Source organism: Melanostigma gelatinosum, assembly GCF_949748355.1.
Source record: "Melanostigma gelatinosum genome assembly, chromosome: 2".
NCBI classification, from domain to species: Eukaryota; Metazoa; Chordata; class Actinopteri; order Perciformes; family Zoarcidae; genus Melanostigma; species Melanostigma gelatinosum.
In genome coordinates this window covers 22561853-22586165 of record NC_136635.1, presented here as the reverse complement: position 1 = coordinate 22586165, position 24313 = coordinate 22561853, and the positions used below count along the sequence as shown (strand labels likewise).

General features: G+C 44.5%; 1 protein-coding gene across 1 annotated transcript in view; it reads right to left on the bottom strand.

The window, feature by feature from the left end:
* thsd4 (thrombospondin type 1 domain containing 4) overlaps positions 1–23474 on the bottom strand; it is a 39781-nt gene extending 16307 nt beyond the window's left edge. Inside the window, exons 1-6 of the mRNA XM_079287604.1 lie at positions 23079–23474; positions 22796–22862; positions 21261–21583; positions 19706–20126; positions 18788–18890; positions 16326–16462 (exon numbers count right to left, since the gene is read on the bottom strand). Of these exons, the coding sequence (XP_079143730.1) occupies positions 16326–16462; positions 18788–18890; positions 19706–20126; positions 21261–21583; positions 22796–22862; positions 23079–23107 (1080 nt within the window). The 5' untranslated portion in view covers positions 23108–23474. The remainder of the gene's footprint in view (positions 1–16325; positions 16463–18787; positions 18891–19705; positions 20127–21260; positions 21584–22795; positions 22863–23078) is intronic.
* Positions 23475–24313: the final 839 nt, after the last annotated feature.

The following is a 24313-nucleotide window of genomic DNA, read 5'->3' as shown; positions in this document are numbered from 1 at the left end:
GTAAGAGCGGCTGTAATGTTCTTTGGCAAACGGCCAAAGAAGATATCATGATTTAGTCATCTGTGACACACCAGCTCATCTGGAAATGCAATATAGGCCTAACTTGGCTTCAAAGGTTGAGAATACAGAGGCAACATCGTCCCGCCGACAAGGAATTCATAGTGGAAGTGACCGCAAGACACATTACTGAGCTCTTACAGACATTTCATAGACGTACAAATCACTTAAGATTATGATTTAATACGCTTTTAAGGTTTAGATTGGGATGAAATAAGATCAGGGTATGATAATACACCCCCTCTCTTTCACATGAAGTGCACATTGCGGTTACCACGGCCACCGACATCTGCCTCCCACATGCTGGGATGCTGTGGATCTTCAACTGCTTTTAATGAGCGGGTGAAGGCGACACTGATTTGATTTCAGTCAGCACTTCAAACGCGTCTGTATCTGAGGAAGCCAGACTGTCGTCAAGTTCACATGTGACATTCTCCCCCAGGAACTGACTGAACTACTGACTATCACTGATTTACTGTTACACACCGTTGAGTACTAAATATGACAGAAATGTGCTCGTTTTGAGGTTTACACTGAATGTGAATCAGGGCACATCCATTATTGGTTCTGATTGTCTTATTCGTATCTATAAAATAAATATATTGTATGAAATGTGTTCTTCTTCTTTGGGTTACTATGCAAAAATATTTGACAGCAGGCGATTTGATCATTTTGGTCGTGTCAGGCAGACTAGACTGAAGTATTCAACTGAACAGCCCCTTTGCCCCCGCACTCTCTCTGCTACTAGGAGATAGAGGGGGGGGGGGGGGAAGGTATGGCATGCTAAACAGAAGGATGCATTTTGGTCATCTTGCTAACAAAGAGCACGGCATACCCCCATACCCCCTAAACGCCTCCTCAAATCGCCCACCGCCTACAAGAGTAACATAGCGTTACTTCCAAGGCAAAGGAGCGCCTCATTAAAGGGCCAGTGTGCAGGATTTAGTGGCATCTAGCGCTGCGGTTGCAGTTTGCAACCAACTGAATACCTAGCTCCCTTTGCAAGACTGAGGTAACGTGAGCTGCTGAGTTCAAAACAGTCGTTAAGCCGTGGTTAGGTCTTTCAGGACCTTCGCCTCGCCTACATAAGGAGCAATGAAATTCAAAAGGCAGCTGGCCTTGCGGCGGTTTCACAAGCGTGTCGGTGAACTACGATGGCCTTCAGGTAACGTAAAAACGTCTCTAGAGCCAGTGTTTGGTTTGTCCGTTCTGAGTTACTGTGAAGACAGCGGTGCAACATGGCAGACACCGTGGAAGAGGACCTGCTCTCTACGTAGATAAGCAGGGCTCATTTTAAGCTAACGAAAACACAATTGCTATTTTCAGGTGATTCTACACTAGGCAAGGCAAGGCAAGGCAAGGCAATTTTATTTGTATAGCACATTTCAACAACAAGGTAATTCAAAGTGCTTCACATAAAACCATTAAAAGCATCAAAACATAAGGCAAAAGAAAAGAGAAATTTAAAAACAATTAAAGAAACAGTGTAAGAAATAAAATTCAGCAGTAAAAAGTAAAGGAGATTTAAAACATACATTGAAACAATAATTGATGTCTCCCTGAGACATTACGCTGCACGCAATCAACCATACACTGCCGCAATTCTGCAATTACTCGCACACAAACCACGTCTGGAAAAGATCTCTGCCGATCTGCGTTTTATAGTGTACGCCTTGCACGAACTCGGTCCCGGAGGAAATGGCGATATATTGTGCAGTCCTTTTAAAACCATTAAAAGCATCAAAACATAAGGCAAAAGAAAAGGAGATTGAACAGCAATTAAGAACAGTGTAAGAAATTGAATTATCACTATTTCACTATTGAAAACACAATTTAGAGTATTATATTCCATTTCTGCCAAAAGATCCCCCTAAACACACCGTTAATTACATTCGGGTACAATAATAAAGAGCCCACTCACGACTCCCCCACACTCTTTAGTATTTCCCCTCTGTGTGGAAGCCGCTCCGAGATGTTATCAGAGTTTAGGGTAATGATAGCAGCTCTGTCCTGCTCTTTATAGGAATGAACAACAGCCAGGTTTACCCCAGATAAACAGTTTCCATCTCTAGTTTCAAGTCTTTTTTTAAAACAGCATATTGTTCATTTAGTAAATGATGGTCCCATTGAGAGTCAAATAGAGCATGAAGCAGGGTATGCTTTAGGACGTGTCTACCTTGTCGCTACCACGACATTCTCCGGTCTGGGAGTTGTACGAGTTCTCGTCTTACACCTTTAACCTTTTCACAGTGCGTTTTCAGTTCATGGAAGTTAATTGTAACAATTTGGTCCCCTACAGGTGTCAGATTCAGTGTTTGTTGTGCTTAGCTTCATCCTCTCATGTCACTTCTGCTTGAAAAAAGCCAAGATGGCGACGGCCAAAGAACCAAACTCAGTCCTCTTCATATTTACAGTCTTTGAGAGGAATCAAGCCACGACTGTGGCCCGGCTGTGCATGTACGATATGGAAGATGTGACTTCATCAATGGCTCAAAACTCACAGATTTATTCAATTTCTCCGTTTCCCTCAGATTTCATTCTGGCTCTGGTATAATGGGAACACTAACTGGACTTACCGTGGTTTGTAACCATAAATAGAAACACAAGTTCTGGTGTTTTGGGTCGTAATCACTCTGCTTTCCACACTCCACAACATAGCATTTCATGAAAACCAATAGCAACATGTGTCCAACCAAACTGGGAGCACAGACAAGCCTGGATTATTTACTGTAACGTAGGAAGGGATGAGCTGAGGACAAAAAAAGGAGCAGTTCTGGTTCCAACAAATTTCCAAATTGCATTACACTGTAGCTGTTTGTGCTCTTTCTCAAAACTCACATCAGCTTATCATATCTGCGGGATATCCTAAAAGCTACGAGCACGAGCATTTGTCGCCCAGAGAGAGGTAGTAAACATGCGTGGTGAGACCTTTGACCCCAACAGTAAAAGGAGGCGTCATGAACACCCCGCAAACTGCCCGCACAGCACGGGGCGAAGGGCAGAGCGTCTTGGTTAAAGGCTCCCACGCTTGTAAAACGCTCAGAAATAGCATGTGAGCATATACAGCCGTACAAACGCGTAGGGTTTCTCCTGACATCACTCCGACGATTTGGATGCACTTCTTTGGGATCAGAGTGAAAAACACATACTCATAGAGATTGGTCTCTGCTGGGCATTAACACTGCGAGGTAATGGGTTTGATTCCCACTGAGGACATCCGCAAAAGACACAGACTGATGACAGGCTGACAGGAGGACTTTACCGTTTCAAGTAGATAACCAAAGTGTCAAACTATGTCACTGTTATTTTGGCATTAGCTGCACTAACTGTGGTTGGTAATTTGTGCCTGTTCTGTTCTGTTAGGGGTCACTCCAGGCCCTCTTTAAACAGCTCAGAAATCACACTGAGTTATGGCTGAGTGTACCAAGTACCAGCTTTAAATTTGAACAATTTAACAGGAATTTGCTAATAAACATGATTTTGAGCTGGTGACATTGTCCACTACAGCAAGTGATGATTTACTTCTGTTTTGAGGTCTCAGACAGAGCCAGCCCTGAGCAATATGGGGCCCTTGGCAAGATTTTAGCTAGTGTCCCATGCAGGCAACCTGGGAAATAGGGCCTATTTAATAGGGTTAGGGTTTGTTATAATGTTTTTTGTATTATTTCTATATAACAGTAATACAATTGTATTAGTAAAGAATTAGAAATTTACAAAAGTTTTTTCTTCCCACATTTGGGGCATCTCTAGAAGTCGCCTATATCACCTATGCTTAGGACCGCTCTGGTCTACATGTAAATATATATATATATTTTTTTTTTTATTATTATTATTTTACTTATACAGCGAAATAATTATGTTTTTTGCTCATTTCTTTATTTTGTCATCCTCATCAAATGTGCAAACGCATTGTGGCAAAGTGACAGGTTTCTACCTTTTGAGTTTTAATAATAAGATAAGAAAAGACCAAAAATATGTAAAGGAAATCATCATTATCATTTTTCCACAAAGCGTAGGACTTGGATAAAACATTCATGATGACTACGTCAACTTGACTTCTCCAAACCCACAACAACTCAAATTCAAACTGCTTTTTTGCCCCCAAACATCCAAGTGCTCACACAAAATATCACAAGAGGAACTCAACCTGCATTTTCTCCATTGACAGATTCCAACGTTCATATGAAATTGATAGCTATGCAGTTTAGAGTCATATAAAGCTGGCACAGACATCCTCATCCAAACCTTGGCACTGCAAAAGTTTGCATTAAAGACCTCAGGCACCTCAGCGGCCTCATTAATCATCAGCAAACACCAGGTGAGCTAAAACTAACCGAGCAGCGCCACAGGCAGCGACAGGCTAATTCGGGGTTGCAGTCTATCCCTAATAAGAGTTCCAAGTACATCTTTATAGTCCCAGGACAGGCCTGACCACCGAGTCTTCCACTCGGAAGGAAATCTAATCCCACAAGTAGCCTGTGAATGTGCAGTGGAAAAATAAACCGCTCAGAGAGCAAGCAGAGCCACAGTGAAAACAGCCACACTGTAAATACTTCCACTCAGCATCATGGGGCCGCACCGACAGTCCGAGTTATGGAGTGACACCGTCCACTGCTGCATATAAACACTAGAAAATGTTTGTGTATGAGTACCAGGCTTACTTACATCTACAGCCGTCAATTTAGATGTCTTAACCCAATCTACTTTAACCACCAAGTCCAATATTTGTACAGAATTTATCTCGATGACATGGCTGCAGAAGGGTATCGACAACTTCCCAAACCTCACTGCAAAGAGTCCCGAAGAAACTTTGCAACTGCAACTCTTAAAGCCAGAGTGTTAGTGTCAGTGGGGATCCCCAGGCTCTCCCAGGTTCCTCCAGGACCCGGCAGAGGTGGAGCAGGTCCTACCTGAGACCGCGGCTTCCCCTGCACACGCATGTGGAGGCAGACGAGCAGCAGGAGAGCGAGTCCTGACAGCATTCTCTCACGTGGCTGCAGAAAAGCTCCAACTAGTCACTCAGGGTTTCGAATCACGAATCCAGTGGCTGCTACCAGTCAGCCTCTTCCTCTTGCCTCTCTGAGAATGGCCAAAAAAAACCAAAAACCTCTCTCACTACGGAGCTGATCTCTACGAGCTCCCCCTTGTAAACTGACCTGGGGGAGGTACTGAATGGGGGGACAGGGGCTTTTTTAGAGGAGGGAGAGGTAGAAAATGAATAGGGGGGGGGGGGAGAGAGAGAGAGAGAGGCGGGAGGGAAAGAACGCAGGACGGAGACTGTGGCAGCTACCGCTGACAGCAATTTGGAACCCAGATAGGAAGCTTCGGGGAATATTTTTCAATGTGACAGAAAAAGTAAGAGAGGAAGGAAATTCTTGCTGGAATGGATGTGTAAGCAAAAGCGCTATGGTTAAAATTGTGTGGATGTAATTGGCAGGTGGGCAGGCCATCTTCTAGGGATAACAAAAAGATCCCTTTGCCCTCTTCGAACCCTCCACCCAACGCCAACCAAATACTTCATTTCAAGCCACGTCGCAATGCTGGAAGCACAACTGATGCAGCCAAAAAGACCAGACTCATCATATGGTTTTCCTATTGCGCCACCATTGTTTCCACGACATTAAATCCTAATTGACCAGGATATACTTTACTGAGGAAAGGAGAACACTTCTCATCTGATACGATCTGATTTTACACATCTGGGACATTGCGGCTGGACCCGATTCTACACAAAGAGACTTCTGGAAACAAGCGCGAGATAATTGAAAACTGTCCTGTTTTGAAGTGGCACCCGGAGACCATAACAGGCTGCTGCGAAAGTCCCATTGTATGCACTGAAGGGCTGTGTCTCAGACGGCCCAGGACAACGGCACACATGGTGGGAACGCAAGGAGAGGAGCGGGAAGGAGACGGACTGACAAGACGATACAATATAAAAATACTGAGAAGACATAAAACCGGTTGAATACTTTACTGGTGAGACTTTGAGTTGCTTTTGAGCAGCGTTTATACACTGTGTACGTTATTTAATTTCGTTTACTGTCATTTATGTTGTAAAAGGGTGTGAATAAAACACTTGTTTTCTGTCGGTCATTCACATATTGTAGTTATTTCGCCTGCTTTTCGTAACATGACTGTTACTCTACTGGAACACATTCAAATGTACACACTGACATCAAATCTCTTCAGGTTTGGAAGTTATTTGGTGTAATCATTTCTCCGCATATATTATCAGAGAAAGACAGAAACACTTCGGCCACACTGATGCAACTAATTATTAACAGTGTAATGCATTTCATATCAAGTTGGTTGTAAATTAGGTTTAAAAAGGGGCAACATGCAATGTATGGCTGTAAAGGAATGAATATATTTTCGAATAGTAAGATATTCGAAAATGAAAATAACCTTAAAAAGCAGCACTGCTGCGGCTGTCGGCCTCGTGTGCAGTGATCGCATACAGAACTCGTAAAAGTCTGGAAAAATGACTTAATTATAACAGTCCTTCAGGAGGATGCAGATTAGCAGTTTTAAACACAAGCTCACAGTAAAACTATATCCCCATTAAAATGAACAGCTACTATGAAGTTTCGGACTTTATGTGTGCACTCACACTTTGCAACAAGTCTGCTGAACGGATTGCCAGATGTTTGCTTTGTGATGATACGCATGTCGGCAATATACTTAACAATTCACACCTTGGCCACCTCGAGCAGGGCCAGGCTGACTCTCCAGTACACCCCTGGGCTCTTTCTTTCCTTCAACGAGTGGGTCGGCCCCGAAGCAACCTCGGCTCTTGGGGGCCCCCTGATTCCTCCGGTCTCCGACCCGCACACACGCGTCAAAGTCGTGCTCTGCAGCAGGTGGGTTCAACGTCACTGCACAGAACGCTGTCAGTGTCCGGCAGGCACGTGCTCAATACAATCGCTGTATTCAGTTCTTATTTTCTGTCACGCTTCCAGTCTCTTTTGGGGCAATTTTGAAGGACGTTTAAATCCAAAGCTCATTAGCAGAACCGTGACGGCAAACAGTTTATGCAGGTGTGGCCTCGGTGGGACACGCTCTACCTGACAGATGTAATGCTGCCTTTGCCATTAATCTGGCTTACATCATGCTTCACACTGAAATAGATGAGAAAGGAGGATGCAGGAACACGTCCGCAGCCATATTCACAATCTCGAACAAATCTGTTGCTTTTCAATCACATTTAAACATCTCTATTCATTCGATCTGCCTCTTATGAACAGAATACGAGACTATCAACTTATAAACTAATGCAGCAAAAGTAGTAAGACAAGGCGTAAAGCGTGGAGAGAAAACGCATGATTTTTGTGCATCTGGGATACATATTAGTCAGCAGAGCCAGCCATGCAGGTCCTAAGATTGTTGTATTTGACTGAATACGGCAGGAGCGCAGTGGAGGGAGCCGGGTTAATGAATAAAGCAGGTCTAGAGGAGATTTGGACTGGGAGAGAGAAGGTGTGGCTTAGGAAAGCCGTGTCTATTAAACAACAAACAGCTGATGGTGGATGACACAGTCTGCAGGAGGAACATGAAATAATTACTGTAACTCTCCAGCACAGAGCTAGAAACAGCTGCGATGAACCGCTTGTCAAGAAAATGTAAAGTGAGTGAATGAAATGCTCTTCACAGCCCATGGCAAACTCGTTGACCATCGATACATCTCGGACAAGGTCTCACTCCGTAGCTTTACGGGAAGCCATCGGTCTTCCGGTGTGTTTGTTGGTCATATTGCTCTCAGTGTGAAGATGCAGATGGGCATGTGACACCAGGACCCCTTTAAAGCAGATAGGTGATTGTTAAAGGTGGAATTTTGACAATCCAAACATACACAATCTCCAAATACATGGTGTTGTCTTTGACGTTGTCCTTTCTCGTGAAATCTGTTTTCAGACAAGGGCCCATTCCTGACTCAGTAGTCTTGACCTCAACAAGAAGCTCTTGTGAAGCACAATCCTGAGACTGACTGACGAGCCAATGGACAAAAAGACCGGACAAGTTCCTTGTAAACTCATTTGTCTCTATGCACCTGCTGGAGGCCTTTTGTTAATAAAGCAGTTAGACGCCATTCGATAAGAGTCTAATTTACGACGGGGCTTGACCCTGAGCAGCAGGGAACCTCGAGCACAGACCAGCTCTCCGTTACACACACTCAGCAGCAGATTTACACATCCACGAGCGCACACACACACGAACACATGCTGACCTAGAAATGCACATTTATAAATAGGCATTTATGATGATTCAAAACAGATATAGTCTCACAAAATACTTGCACGTACCTGGTAAGTGCAACATCCACTGACACACTCTCACACCTGCATATCTTATCTTGAAGAGTTGTCTTGATCACTGAAGAGCTCAAACCTGCTGTGCTTCAGCCACATCAGCTGTGCAGCTATCAGACAGAACCACACATTCAACACATCATCATGATATCATGAGTCAGCACGCTGTGAAGGGGAGATGCATGATGACCCTGGCAAGGCAAAGCTAAAGAGGGAAAAGCATCACAGAACATCTGGACATAGCAAAACAGAATACGAATAATAACAAATATTGAGGATGTAAAAGATGGAACTTGTCTTCCACAAGGGAGTTAACTTCGCAATGTTTCAATTTTTCTGCTTCATTTGGGAATAAACTTCCTTCATCTGCGCATAATCTCTAGTGAAGTAAGTCTATGTATTTTTGAAAGTCATTTAGACTGAGAAAACAATCGTGCATCTGATTGTGCAGATACTTTCTTTTTTTTTTTTTTGCTGACACAAATATTTGAAGACGCTGGCCCAGCTGTCGTTGTGCTGAATTGCCAGAATACGACCAGGAAATGGAAATTCAACCGCAGTCCCATGTGGCACCATGGAAATATAACCAAAAAAAGCGTGAAAGCAATAATGTCCCTATAGCTCTAACAAACTAGTTCACTTATTTCTGTGTGTTTCAGTAGCAAACAGGATTAAAAAAAAATTAGAAAATGACAGGAATCAACAAATCAAAAACAAAAAAAAGACAGGATACAGAGTGATGGAACACGTCAAATGGAGATCCCATAAAATGCTTTGCTTTTCCACAGCTTGAAGGAAGCCCCTCTCACACGGTTAAACGCTCCCGGAGTTGCACAGGTCACACAGAGCCGGTCGGGGCCGACGTGGGCCAGTGACAGCCAGCGGGGCCCAGCTAAGTCATCCATCTGTCATCCCCTTCGCAGCACAACTTCTCAAACACCATTTGTCTTCACCGTCCTCCGACTGGATTTCCCACAGCCCCTTACCAGCGGCAAGTGCTCCAACAAGTGTCATTAACACAGGGCGCTGTGTCTCTATAGCTCCAGGGCTGTCGCTGAACCTGACCTTTGACTCCCTGTGGAGGGAAGCTCGAAGAAACAGTATCTCTATTCGAGGGATAAATTAAGCAGCACACATCTATATTCACTCTCAAAGTGTAGGACTGACCAACCAACACTGCCATCCCTGGAGCAACGCAGCAGTGAACATACCTGGTCTGATGTCACCAGCACTAATTGCAAAGACAGCACCTTTCCTCAGCAAATACCACATCATAAATGTCACCGCACATGTCCGACAACCGACGACAGGCTCCGCCGACATGAACCCATAACCATCTGCGGCGGGTAATGGCGGGGAACACCCTGCGAGCGTGCAGCAGCTGGGGCTTGCCGTGACAGAGAGATGGGATTGAGGTATCTCCACTCGTCTTCGCCGGGCAGGCTGTATTTCAGAGCACTCATCCTCCTTTTAACAAGTCCGCCCGTCCCAGTGCACCGCAGCGGGCAATGCACAAAACAGATGCAGCTGTCAGAGGAGAGAAGCGAGGAGTGGGGCTCGGGATGTTGTCTGATGAGTTTGGGGCCTCTGGGTGCCGGGAAGCATGCCAGTGCTGAGAGGAAGACCGTGGCCACGCTGGGTCGTGCAGAGCCTACATTCTATCTGTCATCTTTATTAAGAGCAATACGTCAAAATCCATTCCGAAATCAGTCAGCTCCATGTTGACGGAGACCCCTCCTGAATTGAAACATATGGGCTCATGCTGTATTTGGCACATTTATCATCCACATGTTTGCATGTAACCAGACTTCTTTCTACCATCCTTCATCATCATCATCGTCTCCCTCCAAATTGCGAAGAGCAGCAGGAAGTAGGCTGGTGCAAAGTAAAGCCACTACCGGGTCTAGAGTAGTGGGCTTGATAGAGTTTTCCCCTCAGCGGGGCCCACCACCGCCAGCAGGGGAAGTGAGTGCTCATTGATCGGCCCTTAAGAACACACCACCCTTCTCAAATGCCCTTCCTTGGTACAAAGGGAGAGAAGTCGCGGCTGAATGGAATTCCCACCATAAAGGGATCTTTCTTTCACCGTTTGTCTGAAATGAGGAACCACATTCGGGAGGGGGGGGAGGGGGGTTCAGTGCCTCAGAGCTGGCTGTTAACGTGTCCGCACTCACATCTATATACAGCTTTTCCACTTGTAAAAGACAAACGGGGAACCTAAAAAAGCTGATCAAAAGGATATCTGGATATTAGATACACTCGACAAAACTCTCAAACGTCATGACTCCTATTATTTCACTATTTTTACGTAGTTCTCTCCTCAGTTTACATGCAACGCTTGATCAAATGCAGTACAAAATAAAACATTTTGAAAGTTACATATGAAAACACTGTGCTTGAACCGGAATGGAATCAAACAGTGTTGGAGCCAATATGAGTGTTGTTATGTTTTTAAGACTTTTCTGGGTAATAGCATACTACACCACAAGGGGGCAGTTAACATGCTGGTGATGAGTTCCATCACACAATCGAGTGATAAATACTTGTGAAGCAAGACGAAACTGTGTTTTACAGTTTCATCTCATCTGATCTTAAATATACTCTGAAGAGTTTAAATAAAATATAAAATTTTAAATAAATAATATAGTAGATACCCCTCTCATGAATTTTGAAGCTTTTACAAGTCTTAAAAAAGGTGTTTGCTGGCAAGCGGCTGAAGGAGACGACAAACTAGTCCACCCTTACAGCCTCGTTGTGTATACTTTTCTGTAATATTTCAAAAATCCAATGGAAAAATCCCATTGTTTCTTGTGTCGAGGGAACAAGTACTTCTGGGGTTGGCCGACAAAAATACATCATCCCTACAGTCCTCTACACAGCAAACAAAGCTGCACAGCAGCAGTGCCACAGTCCAAAACTTTAGGGGTACGGACCTCAAAAGACCTTGATTTGCCTCATTAGTCAGAGAGACGTGAGACTCTCTAACTTCCTTAAGGGAAAGGAGACGTGAGTCTCTCTAACAGGCCAATTTTGAGGGTGTCACTGTGTCAGATTCTGAAAATCTGACATGGACACCTGCAGTGGCACCAGGAGCCAAAGGTCAAATGGACAGAGCTGGGTTGTTATTCATGCTGCTGGAAAGGTGTCAGGGAGAAGTATTGGGGACCACACAATGTGGCCGTGTGCTTCCCTCTGTAATCAGCAGCAGTGCGTCACCGCAACAAGCACACATCCATCAACCATCGGTGGTTTTGTTTGCATGGAAAATGAAATGTTTCCCTCTAAGAAAAAGAGCACAGTCCAAATGATTTGAATGAATTTGTTTTCATTGTCATGATTAAGAATCTCAAACTCGAACCAAGGCAATAATCCCTACTCCTGCACTGTAATATCCCACAAATAGAGGACTTAAAATCGACAATATGTGACTCTATGTGACGATTCAATCAATATCTTATCTATGTCTATATTAAGGGGAATAAAAATTGTTAATTTCCCACAGCCAGACACACACAAACACACACACAGGACCTTGCATCAAATGTGGAGTGATATCAGCATGTGAGGCTGCTGAATACATGGCACAGTGACCAGAGGGGGTTTGGTGCCTTGCTCATCAGTGGCCAGCAGATGTACTGGCACCTCTCCAGCTACCAGTCCACACTCCATACCTGGTACGTGTGCAGTTATTTTGTCCAACCAAGTGCATGTGTTGTCAACCACCCACTTGAAATGGCCATAACATGTTTTGTATGAGTGATTTCAATAACAGTAGATGTTTAAATGATGAATGGATAAAAGATATACACCCATCTATCTGTACAGAGAGCAAAGTGATTCTTTTTTCAAGAAAAAGTCACACATTTTGACGACTAGCTGCTTCTTGACAATGTCATCAATGTGTTTTGGGGGGACAGGCCCTGACCCGCTGGATCCCCTCTGTTTGAATAAGTAGAAAATCATCTCCGCCGATGATGACAGAGAATACAGGGAACTAAACCAGGACTTTTTAGGATGGTGCCAGCGGAACCGCCTCCACATCAACTCCAGCAAGACCAAGGAGCTGGTGGTGGACTTCCGCCGGGGCAAACGCCCTCCTCCGACACCGGTGAGCATCCAGGGACTGGACATTGAGGTCGTATAAGTACCTGGGTGTTCACTTGAACAATAAACTGGACTGACCACGCGCACGCTCTTTATAAAAAAGGACAGAGCAGACTCTTTCTGCTGAGGAGACTGAGGTCTTTTGGGGTGCAGGGAGCACTCCTGAAGACCCTCTTGGACTCCGTGGTGGCATCAGCCATCTTCTATGGAGTGGTCTTCTGGAGCAGCAGCATCGCGGCAGCTGACAGGAGGAGACTGGACAAACTGGTGAGGAAGGCCAGCAGCGTGCTGGGGTGTCCACTGGACACTGTGGAGGTGGTGGGAGACAGGAGGATGATGGCGAAGCTCTCATCCCTGATGAGCCACGCCTCCCACCCCGTGCAGGACACTCTGGCAGCTCTGCACAGCTCCTTCAGTCACCGGCTGATTCACCCCCGGAGTCTGAGGGAGAAGTACCGCAAGTCCTTCCTCCCCGCTGCTGTCAGGCTGCACAACAAACTGCTGTCGGTAGACCACTAACACGCTGAACACGAACACTTGAACACGAACACTTTGAACACTTCTGAACACTTTAATTCATTCACCTGGTGCAATATCTAATCCGTGCAATATCCAATACTTTAAGTATTTATCTTATATTTTTATTCCGTCTGTATATTCTGTATATACTGGAATATTTAATATTCTTCTTTACTGTCTTATTTTATTACTGTTTTACTGTTTAGTTTATTATATTACTTGATTTTTATCTTTTCTTTTTTACTTGTGAGCAATGCTGCTGTAATCCTGTAATGTCCCCACTGAGGGACGAATAAAGGATTATTTTATCTTATCTTATCTTATCAGAGCACCTGGTAGGTCAGACTTTGAGGATATTGCTTCTTAGTGCCGAGTTCGACAGAAACCTATAGATCTACAGTATATAGTAAAGAAGAGTTTCCGTTCTGTTAGTTGGGACTTAAATAGATATCTGTTTAGTTAATTACACTTTATCTTTTACACCTTTTCGGTTTTAACCTGGTCACTGTTACTGGTTGACACAAAAGAACATGTGCAGTTTTTGTATGAAATATGACAGAGAACCGAGGACATTGAAAAACCAGAGCTGTAAAAGGGGGTATTGCTATAACAACCACATAAACAAGAATCAAACTAGATGATGATTTTTTTTTTCCATAGCAGCTTTCCCACATGAACCAAAAACTTCAATCAATCTTGATCTGTCATCGTTGTTCGTCAGCTCAGAAACTGATCAAACTGTCTGGATTCCACCACAACTGGCTTTACCACAGAGAAACAACTGCAACCGGCGGTCATGGATGTTGTAAAATACAATCTGATGAATGTTTGTTCAGTGACCCGCTTGCAAAATTCACTCACGCAGCTTGACTTTCACCAGAGAATTCAGCAAATGTGCTCACTCACGATGAATTAAACACACCTGTTAAAAAATACTGACGCTATGATATTCCAACGCTAGAGACCATCAAACAGTTAACTCATACACCGGACTCCACTGAGCACAGCAGCTGGTTGGCTCCTAGGCAGAGCTGGAAGCCACCAGGGCCACATCAAAACAGCACTTATTCCACATGGACCCTGTCTGCTGGAGCAGCTACAGAAACAACAGCATTTCAAGTTAGCCACTGACAAGCTAACATCGGCTAACAGCTGGCCGACGAAATAACATGTCAGAGTGTGATACGATGTCTTTCAAAGTGGATCAAAACTGTTAAAAACTGTGTAATATATTAGACAATTTTCACCAGCCTGATTGGCAATTGTAGAGTTGAGGGTGCACTTTTAAATTATTATTAGTTATGCAATATCATTACAGTAGGCAGTATTACCATGTCATTACTGTGTCATCATTTAACAAGCCTGTCTCCAGCCACGGTAGCGGACTTGTGACATTTGAACTTAGGTATGGCAGTTCTTGAAGCAAAAAAGCTAATGTCAGAATGCTAATAGGTATAAGGTTCACCATCTTAGTTTAGCCCGTTAGCATGCTAACATTTGGTCATTAGTTATTACAAAGTACAGTTGAGGCTGAAGGGAATGTCATTAGCTTTGCAATTATCTGGTCATAAACCAAAGAATTTGACAGCTTGGTATTCAGACCTGCTGGTGGCCATGTAGAAAAAGATAATCGATCACCTAAGTTTTAGAATTCATCCTCTAAGGACCATGAATATCTTACGCAAATACTACAGCATTCCATCCAATATGTGTCACTCAATAGAAGACATCTCTCCCTGAAACCTGAAGATCAATTTCATGATGGCGCAAGAGAGGATCACCTTAGTAAGTGGTGATCTGGAGATCAAGAATTGGATTTTAATCAGGCTACATTTAAAAGTTTAGTTCATTTATTTTTTACCCTCATTTATTATAGTATTTCAACAAGTCATAAAGTATCATGTCAGGTCAAGCAGAGTGCAACAAACCAGCTGACCGTCAGCTGATTCAAACCGGCACCCATGATGGCCGACACTTCAAACATCTGCTAGAGCGGGGTGCAATGGCATCTCTTGCTTTGAGCACGATGTAGAGTGTATATTCCACATGTCATGGCATGTTTGTGTTGGGTGCTCTTACCACTGGAGGGGAGAGTAGAGCAAATTCCAACAATAATGTATCATTTCAATGATGAGCGACGTTATGATTTCAATAAAATGACCCAGTTGTTTTATCTCTCGGCTTGTAGCCGGGCAAATCTCCTGTTCAAGTGACTGGAACAGCTGTGAAAATCCCAGTGGGGAGAGAGTGATGAGAAAAAATGTCTTCTGAAAAATCTCCCTGAAAGACTGCTGATGAGTTTGAATCATCAAATAATCAGCCAGTGGTCTGAGGAAGGAGAGTAAATGGTTAATCTATTGCAGATCTGTAATTGCTTGATTATAAATGCAAATTAAGTTTCCCTTATTAGAAATAATAATTCAGCCCTTCCGGAGGATCACCATGTCGTGTGTGTGTGTGTGTGTGTGTCAACAGTAGAAATGTGATCAAAGCCAAAATAAGAGATCAGAGGGCTTTCCATGTCGATTAAACCTTCATCTTGAGATTGTCGGCGGATTACGGGCAAATGGAAATACACAGGGTCGACAGAGCAAAGAAGGAAAAACCAACTGGAAATTAGCTCTTTGTCCAACATATTTCTTCCAGTTAAACCTTGATTAAAAGAACGTCAAAGTGAATCCAGCACACCTACATAGCCAGCCATAAGAAGGCCCACACTTGCTTTGGGTGGAAACCTCCACATCACACACAAAGACCTCTCACTCTGATGCCATGCTGCCCTCTGGTGGTCACAGCCGTTACTACACCCGAGCTACTGCCTGAAGTGTGATACATTTTGGTCATAGCAGAGATTAATTCTCCAGTTCTTATACACCATTTAAAATCAAGTGACTACAACGTCATTATGATCTCATTTAAATGAGAACAGAGTTAAAATGTGTGGGTTGGATTAAACCTTCAGATTTAGTTGTATGTGCATGAACCATATTCCAAGGTTGCAGCATGGACTATCCAAAAAGTGTAACAGAACATCCAAATATTGGCCAAAACACTTCTACCACCTGTTCAATTATTGGCTGGCGAGCAAAGTAAACTTCCAGGATCTTCATATATTCATGTCCTCTTATTAACTGTACTTTGGTTGGCAGATATTAAAATGTAAAGGACGTTCGGATCCAACAACAATGTCAACTTGTAAAAAGTAAGCTTATGGGAGGCTAATGTTAGCATGAGCAACACGCAAATGTATTGCTTTCCACAACATATCTTCGCAAAGCGCATGGATCTGGTAGACATGGGGAGAGTCATAGGAGAAAGGAAGCAAAGACACCGGCCTACCGAACATTTCCCCACCACGCAGAGGGAAGTATCATTCAGCCCACATGGCGTCCCATCGATCACCCTCTCCGACTGTCGCACATAGAACCTGAACCCGATGGCCCGGCAGTTGAGTTCACAATGCTGATCCCCAGGAACTGAAAGCAAAGATTTAGGAGACTGTGAAAACTTTGATGACATATTATTTGGGATATAAGTGCAAAAAAGACAATGAATGACATTTGATTGACAGCACATAATACAAATCACTCTACATCCTAACATCTATTGTGTCAATAGAATACTTTCATCCCGTGTCTCAATAAATAAAAGAACGTCACATATTAACATTCAATTCAACACTTAACTATTTGAGGTTTATCTTTTTTTTTCTACATGCTTTGTAAATGTAAGGCCCCGAAGATGTATGATGAATAGCGGTGTCACGTAATCCCATGAATCAAATCAAATTCTTAAATTCCCAAAAGACTGGAGATGTGAAAAGTGCAGTGCATAGGGCCACATTATGTCACGATGGTACGAATGCAACCAATACACAAGCCTACTATTTTTAATTAACTTTAATCCCAGTCAGTCAAAGCGCTAAAACAATTGATTAGACAAAAAATTAAAAAATGTTATGCCTGCTTTGTGCCTCGGCTGCTGCTTTAAAACTGCAGTGTACGGCAACATGGCGACAGTTTAGAAATAATGTGTGTTTAAGTGCCCTAAAGTAGCAGATACATGGGGTTTACAAATTCAGAATGATTCGGAAAGTGTCTGATAAGTTATTAAATTACATGAGAGTACAAATTCATAATATCCCACAGCTAACGTCAGCACAAAAGTTAGACGAAACAAACAATAAAACGCATCCTACAAATGATCCCATTTGTATGAAACCAGCTCTGTGATTTTAACTGAAGATCCCACGTTTCATTTGGTGACACAAAAACAGCGGCGAGCGACCACAAAGGATCCCGATCCCTGTTCTTTACATTTTGTTCAGGTGCTTTATCAATTAGATACACTGTAAGCCCAAAAGTGAGGTATTTCTTAAACAGATGTACCAGAGCACGTTTAAGCACTGTTCAAGATGGGCGACAAGTAATCCAGTCTCAACCTCATACATTTAGCTGAGGTTATTTCATCTTTACATCTGCAGTACCCGTCAGTCAAGGTCTGCGAAACAAAGACCAGATCTCAAAATACACACGCGTTTGGCAGGATATTAATCTGGAGCCTGCGAGTTCCATTTGTGTTCTCAGATGAATTACATTGCAGGAGGTGTTTTGACTGTTGCCCGGATACCTCAGGTGAGTGAGGTCAGATGGTTTGCATGGGTGAACATTTGTCAGTGAGCGAACAGACACACTGCAGCGCTTACATCACAACACACCTTAGTTCATATAGTAGGTCATAGGTCGGGCAGCTGAAGATGTGACTGACAGAGGAGATGTGATTCATTGTGAATTGTGTGAGACCATAAGATTGTGCAGCCTGGAGCACTTTTTAGGCTAGCGTCCTCAGACTTACCAGCAGGACATACTGTGTATATATTTTCATAGACAGACTGTATGGTCTTACTTTCTTGTTCTTCTATTTGTCTTTTCACCCTCTATTAAACTCGTGCAATGTTGGTCTGTTAGTCAGACTTGTACTATCGCGCCACCATGAGCTTGCCATTGGTAGTTTCATTGGATCGTCATGAAATTCGGTTCCAGTGTTCGGGTTACTTTTGATTAAAATAGCGTTGGGCTGGTAGATGAAATTTGGGGATGCCTTCTTTTAACATTTGGATATGATGTGAAGATGTGAAGCTTTGTATGCTTATGATTTGTTTCCTATTGCACATGTTGTGGTTTTATGGTCTGACAAGGATTCGTGGCAGGGTTAGGATATGCGCCGATTGGTTGGGTTTTAAGTTGTGATTGGGATGGAAAACTGTCAATCTGCTCTGGCAAAACTGCTCTGTACACACATTTATGTCCCACTAAGGACGGCTTCAACAACTCTGGAGACAGTAACCATCATCAGGTCAACATTTCAATCAGTCCAGTACTTTCGTTTATGACAAAATATCAGCTAAACGAATGCTATTCCCATCAGCCTACTCTGCAATTTGTGTTTGGCGCTAATTAGCAAATGTTAGGATGCTCCAAACTATCACCTGCTGAGCATTAACATCTGACTATTTGAACTGTGAGGATGATTATGTAGGGCAGTTATGTAGGGCCTTGTTGTTTTTCAAGTAACTATAGCTACATGGTTATGATTACAGCCTCACTGTTTACCATAAATTAGAGTTTTTATATAAATGTTTACGAGGCGTTTCTGAAGCCCCATTAGCTGTTGCCAGCACAACAGCGAACACTACTCTCCCCGGGGGCCACAGAGGAAAGAAATGACCAAAGCAATTTTATTCGTCTCCAAAAATTGAAAGTGGAAATACATAACTGTCCTTAGAGCTGCATATGACCTACCCTCATTGAAAGGTTCCCACTCGTACAATCTGCCCATGAAAGGTCGGTTGTTGTATGAAGAACACTGAACAGCCCTGATGTGTCTGCTGGATGGAGGACAGGCCTGAGGATGGACCAGAAACACACGTAAACATCAGACACACATACATTTATTTTACACAAAGACAGGTGAATCCTTTTGTAACCACAGCAAGCTCACATTTCTCATTGTCACGCTCTGCAGCCATTGGTTGACTGCTGCAGACAACCTCCAGTTTTAACCCTGTGCTTGCAGCTCTTGCCAAAGTAGTTGGATGAAGGCTCGCCAGTGTAACTCAAACTCCCTGACATCCCCCCGTATCTCCTTTGTCGAAACAAGCCCCTGGTCTGCTTTACTTTGCATAATATCTGGGTCATCGCATTAACATTAAATATTTAGTGTCAGTATTACATGCTTTAAACTCGAACAAATGTTTGTTTTGCAGAGGTTATGTGAGAAGCTAACATATCGGCCTCCACCACCTTCCAGCATGTCGCGGTGGGCGTGTCAATGCTCGCAAGCCAGCAAATATCTTGCTCCTGGAATCCCACAATGCCTTGCTCAGTGCTGAGTTGCGCCACCTACAGTGGGTCTTTATCATCGTCCGGCACTGTGGAAAAAACCGAGCTTGCGATAAGTGGTCCGTCTGTGTAAGTCTTACACTTCTATCTCCTGCTCTCATCTTCTTTATTTAATTGCACTCACTTTTTTTTGTAAATAAATTCTACAAAATCAATATGTAGTATTTTCTTCCACTCACAGCTTTATCAACAAACGAATTAAAGGAATCGAAAACAAATCAGAGCAATGACAAAACTCAGTAATGTTATTTATCTGTTTAATTCCCATGTCTAGCCAACATGCTGGGAATATTAATAAGACGGTGCAGATTTGCATACATTACTGATGCAGATCCTGTAGTGAGCATGCTCCCCTGTGCAGAAGGAACTCGGTAGGGGGTTGTAGGGTCTCTCCTGGTGTTGCTGGCGACCAGACGTCTGGCTGCTTGACTGCGGCTCTTGCTGGACCTGAACCTGGTTGACCGAACCAGGCTGGTAGAGAGGTGCCCACACTTGGTTATGTTTGGGCTGCTGTGCCCTGGGTCTGCTGTGGCGATGGAAGGTGTTGGCGGGGTCCAGGTTGTTTGACCTGTGGCTGCCGTGGCCTCTAGCGGCGGACTGGCGGGCGTCAGCTGCAGCAGAGCGTCTCTGTCTGTGGGGGCGAGCCGTCCCAGGGGTCTGGCCCGTGTCCGTCTGCAATGGAGTGACGTAAGGAGCTCTCCCGTAGCCATACCTCCCCGGGGTGATCTGAGTGACCCTCCTGAGGACACAGACATGATGACATCACCAACTCGACCAATCCTGTGCCAGTTGTCACCACCATCTCTAGACCCACACACGTCCCTGCTAACTAGAATTGAATCCAGTTCCCCTTCGTCTGTCAAATTAAAGTATCAAACCTCGTAAAACCAACCAGAGATTGTACAACAAAGGCCATGCAGCATATTTGGATCCACACCTTTTTAATTGATCTTTTAGCAAAGTTTCTTCTTTGGCTGAGGAAACTGTCACGGTTCTTCATCCGAAACAAGGAAATCGGAGAAGCGTCACGATCTGGGAGCTTTTGTCGTAGCTTGGCTCCTTAGATTCCAACTCAAACAGCCCCCCCCCCCATTCCCCATTACTCAGCTGTCAGTGCTATTTGTTTAAAGGCAAGCACAACAGGAAGGGGGTCACAAAGCTGCCAAGCACAAGCCGAGCCTTTGACGACATCCATAAAACACTAGCTTCACACTGAATGGCAGTTAGACGGCCCACAGCGATGGCTCCAAAGAGTCACTTTTAGACCAGAGCTGCTCAGCATGCAGCACAGCCGCACAGGCTCTTTTAAGAATTGCAGATATTGACAAAGACACGAACGACTGAAAAAGACTTCCTCGTTGACCATCATGATCGTGAAATTACTTCCAATAGACAGTTAGTTTAGTACTTCGTTCGTTTACCACTCAGGTTAAATAAATGAATATGAACCCAAATAAAATACACAATAATTACAAACTCTTTTGCGACAATTTGCACAGCACCTTGTGTCTTTAGCTACTGATAAGTGACAAGTTAAAATGAAATGCTGATGGTAGTGGTGGAGAGCGCCATCTAACACAGCTCCAAAATCTCTTATTGGTGTTCAACTGGCTTGGAATCTGGTGAGGGTGAAGGTCTAAGCATATCAATACCATAAATGTTACTCATCAAGTATTGACTCCTCGTGTCCTGTCTGGAAGCGTCTGCATTTGTAATGTTTCTTCATTCATTTGATCTGGTTTTTTTTTCTTTTGTCACCCATCTGAATCCAAACACTTCCTCTAATTAGATAAAAACAATCCCAGACTTGGTAAAATACCAGTTGTAAGCACACTGATTTAAACATCTCACTTAGTGCAGGACGACACAGTACCTCCGTCCACCGGGCCGGGTCTCCTTCTCCTTCCTCAGATCGCCACCACTGCTGCTGTTGTAGTACCTGCCTGCGTCGCGGTGCAGAGGAACCGTTGGCCGCAGGGCTGAAATGACGTGGCCTGGTTGCTGGGGGTGAACACCGGCTCTCCTGGAGGGGTACTGTGACGGAGTGTAAACAGGCAGGCAGGGCCTGCTCTGCTCCTGCACCCCTCCTCCACAGGTCCGGGAGCAGGTCGACCAGGGCCCCCAGGCGCCCCAAGAGCCCTGAATTTCTCCCTGCTCTGCCCTGAACTCCTCTTGGGGCGCTGCCCTCTCAGGAACCTGCATGGAGATGAAACAACTGAGATTAAGGACACCGGAAAGCGTCACGCAAAGTGCGTGCCAGGGACTGATGGAAAGCCTCCATCAACAAGACTTTAATCTCCCCGGATCATGGCGTTGTGTCAAGGCTCAAGTCAGTGACCTCATCTCATCAACATGACTATCCTGCCCCTCCGCCTCCACCACTGTCCATGAAACAGACCTCTGTTCACGGTTATAAAGCCCCGATTTGGCTGATTAGTGGGTGTCTGTTAAAGGCCTTTCCCCTATTGGCTACCTGTGTTTCTCACTGTTGACTCTAACTCTCTGTGCATCTTTGCCAGGGACATATTAGCGTCGATCACTGCACTCTCTGTTTGAGGAACCAGCCAGGGGGAAGCCTCGTGCCAAGGCGGCTTTATCCGCCGAGCAGCTTGGAAATCCCACTCTTTAAGGGAGCACTTTGTCTCCATTCACAGCAACCTCTGGGCAAACACATGGCCGTACTAAAAAGCTCAGCTGCCTTTGACTTTTAGCAAATGGAGAGAGAATACAGACGCATTGGGGACAGTTGGCAGGAAGTTCCTCTTGTGTCAATCAGCCTGTGCAGCTATTCAGACCTACCCTCCCTCAGCCTTTGTAACTCAACGCCACTGTCATCTCCCGGGGTCAGCCGTGGGTCACACAGCTGGACTCCCCAGCGGAAACACATTGAGCCGACTTGCACCGACTTGCACCCCCTTCTAACCCGATTGGGTAGTCGATCTGTCAGTCAGCTTCATCGACGAGGCGCATTCCACTGGTTTTCTTCCGTGTGGTTCTTGAGTCTCCAGAAGTCAAGAGATGGCTCTCTGACAGCTGACACAAGCCCTCTCGTTTCCACCGCAATCAACAGAGCTTTCCTCTCATGCTCCCATTACAACTTAACAGATTAGCACCCTGGTCAGGTTCCCTGTGGGGGGGGGGGGGGACTTGCACACACTGGGACAGAGGAAGCAGGAGTGAAAGTCTATCACTTAGGGCGGCGTTTGGCTATGCCAACGAGACACGATCATGCATGCCATCTCCAAGCGGAGGAGCGTTCCACCAGCCTGCGCCAACCATGCGTTCAGACGGGTTGATTAAACAACATAAAAAATTCCTGGAAACATCCGAGGGAGGTCTGGCAACGCGTGCACGAGGGTGTCAAAAAGCTCACAGATTTATTGATTTTCATAAGCAACTGCTGCTCACCCTTCTTTGGTCTGTTGAGCGCTGGCAGTCCAGGAGGTCTGACAGCAACAGCCAGAGGACAGAAGCTCTAGAGAAAAACAGACTGTTTACTGACACAATCAAGAATGTACTGTACGTAGCACTGTGATGCTAACACAATATTGCTAAATTGAGAGATTAAATGGCCCATCAGAGAATGAGACAGTTACATAAAAACATTCATCTGCATTTAAATACAAATTACTAAAAAGAAACAAGCTTTTAAAGAACTACGAAATCCGTAATTGAAACACTTTGACATTACCTGGCAATCCAGACGCAGGCTGCCTGCATAGCTCCTGAATTCTTTAAGTTGGACACTTAAAATGTGAAATAGAGAAGTTTAAATTAGCACCCCTGACGGGTCCCGACATTTCCGGCACAAACGCTGTCTGTGGGATCCTGCAGTAAAGAGGCACTGGAGCTAAACACCATCCATCTACATATAATTCATCTTTTTAGTTGTTTAGAGCATCAAGATGTGAATGGTATCAAAATGTAAATATTACTGTCCCTGTGTGCCATAACTATCCCACCAATGTCAACATCCTGCCACTATCCCTCTGCCTCAAGACACTGACTCGGGGTGGGGGTGGGGGGGGGGGAAGAAACGACTTCGACCCACTTGACCATGTGAGTTGACCTTCTCGGACCTCTGACTCCTAAGGAGGCAGCACCCCCTGCTGAAAAACTGCAAAACAGCAGGTCTTGGGATGCAGTTCGAGCGGGACCTTCGCCTCTCACCCCAGACCATATAACTCAGCCCCGCTTGTCTAAATTCAGCTCATTGAACCAGACAGGGTGGTCAAAAAGTCCTGCACACTTAATAGCGTCCAAACCACACGAAAACATACAGACTACACGGTATGCGATTATTGTAGGGAATAAAGAAAACTCCCCATAGCATTACATTTTGAATTAAAGAAGTCATGAACAATCAACATTGACAGCCCGCGTCTCATCGCGTCCACTCCACTGTACTTTCTAACTGCTGTATCCTACACTGTAGCGATCACAGGTGATTCACTTCCAGGAGCAGGTATCCTCATGTGTTGGAACATTAATCCAGGCGGATATTCGGGGTTTTCTCTCCAGAAACTTTGTGCTAAACCATTTAAATGAACAAATCCGTATGTGGAGCAGCGAATCAGATCCTGGCGCAGGAGAAACTCCGGACCTTGGTCATCCTTGGTGATTCCAGCGCTTATGCTTGCTTTTTTACGCGCAAAGCCACTGAATGACAGAAAGTTGGAAAAAACGGACACGGCAGAAAAAGAAAACAACCCTCTTCTGCGCCCTCCGCCGCAATAGGCGCGCTCTCTCTCTCTCGCTCTCTTTGCGTGTGTATGTGCGCCATGTAAATATGTGTGTGTGTGTGTGTGTGTGTCTCCTTCTCCCACTCCTTGAGTGGCGCGCTTACATGCTGTCTGTGTGTGGAAGAAACATACTCTCTGGCATCTCTTCCTCTCACACTGAAACGTCCAAATCGCTGAAGTGAAG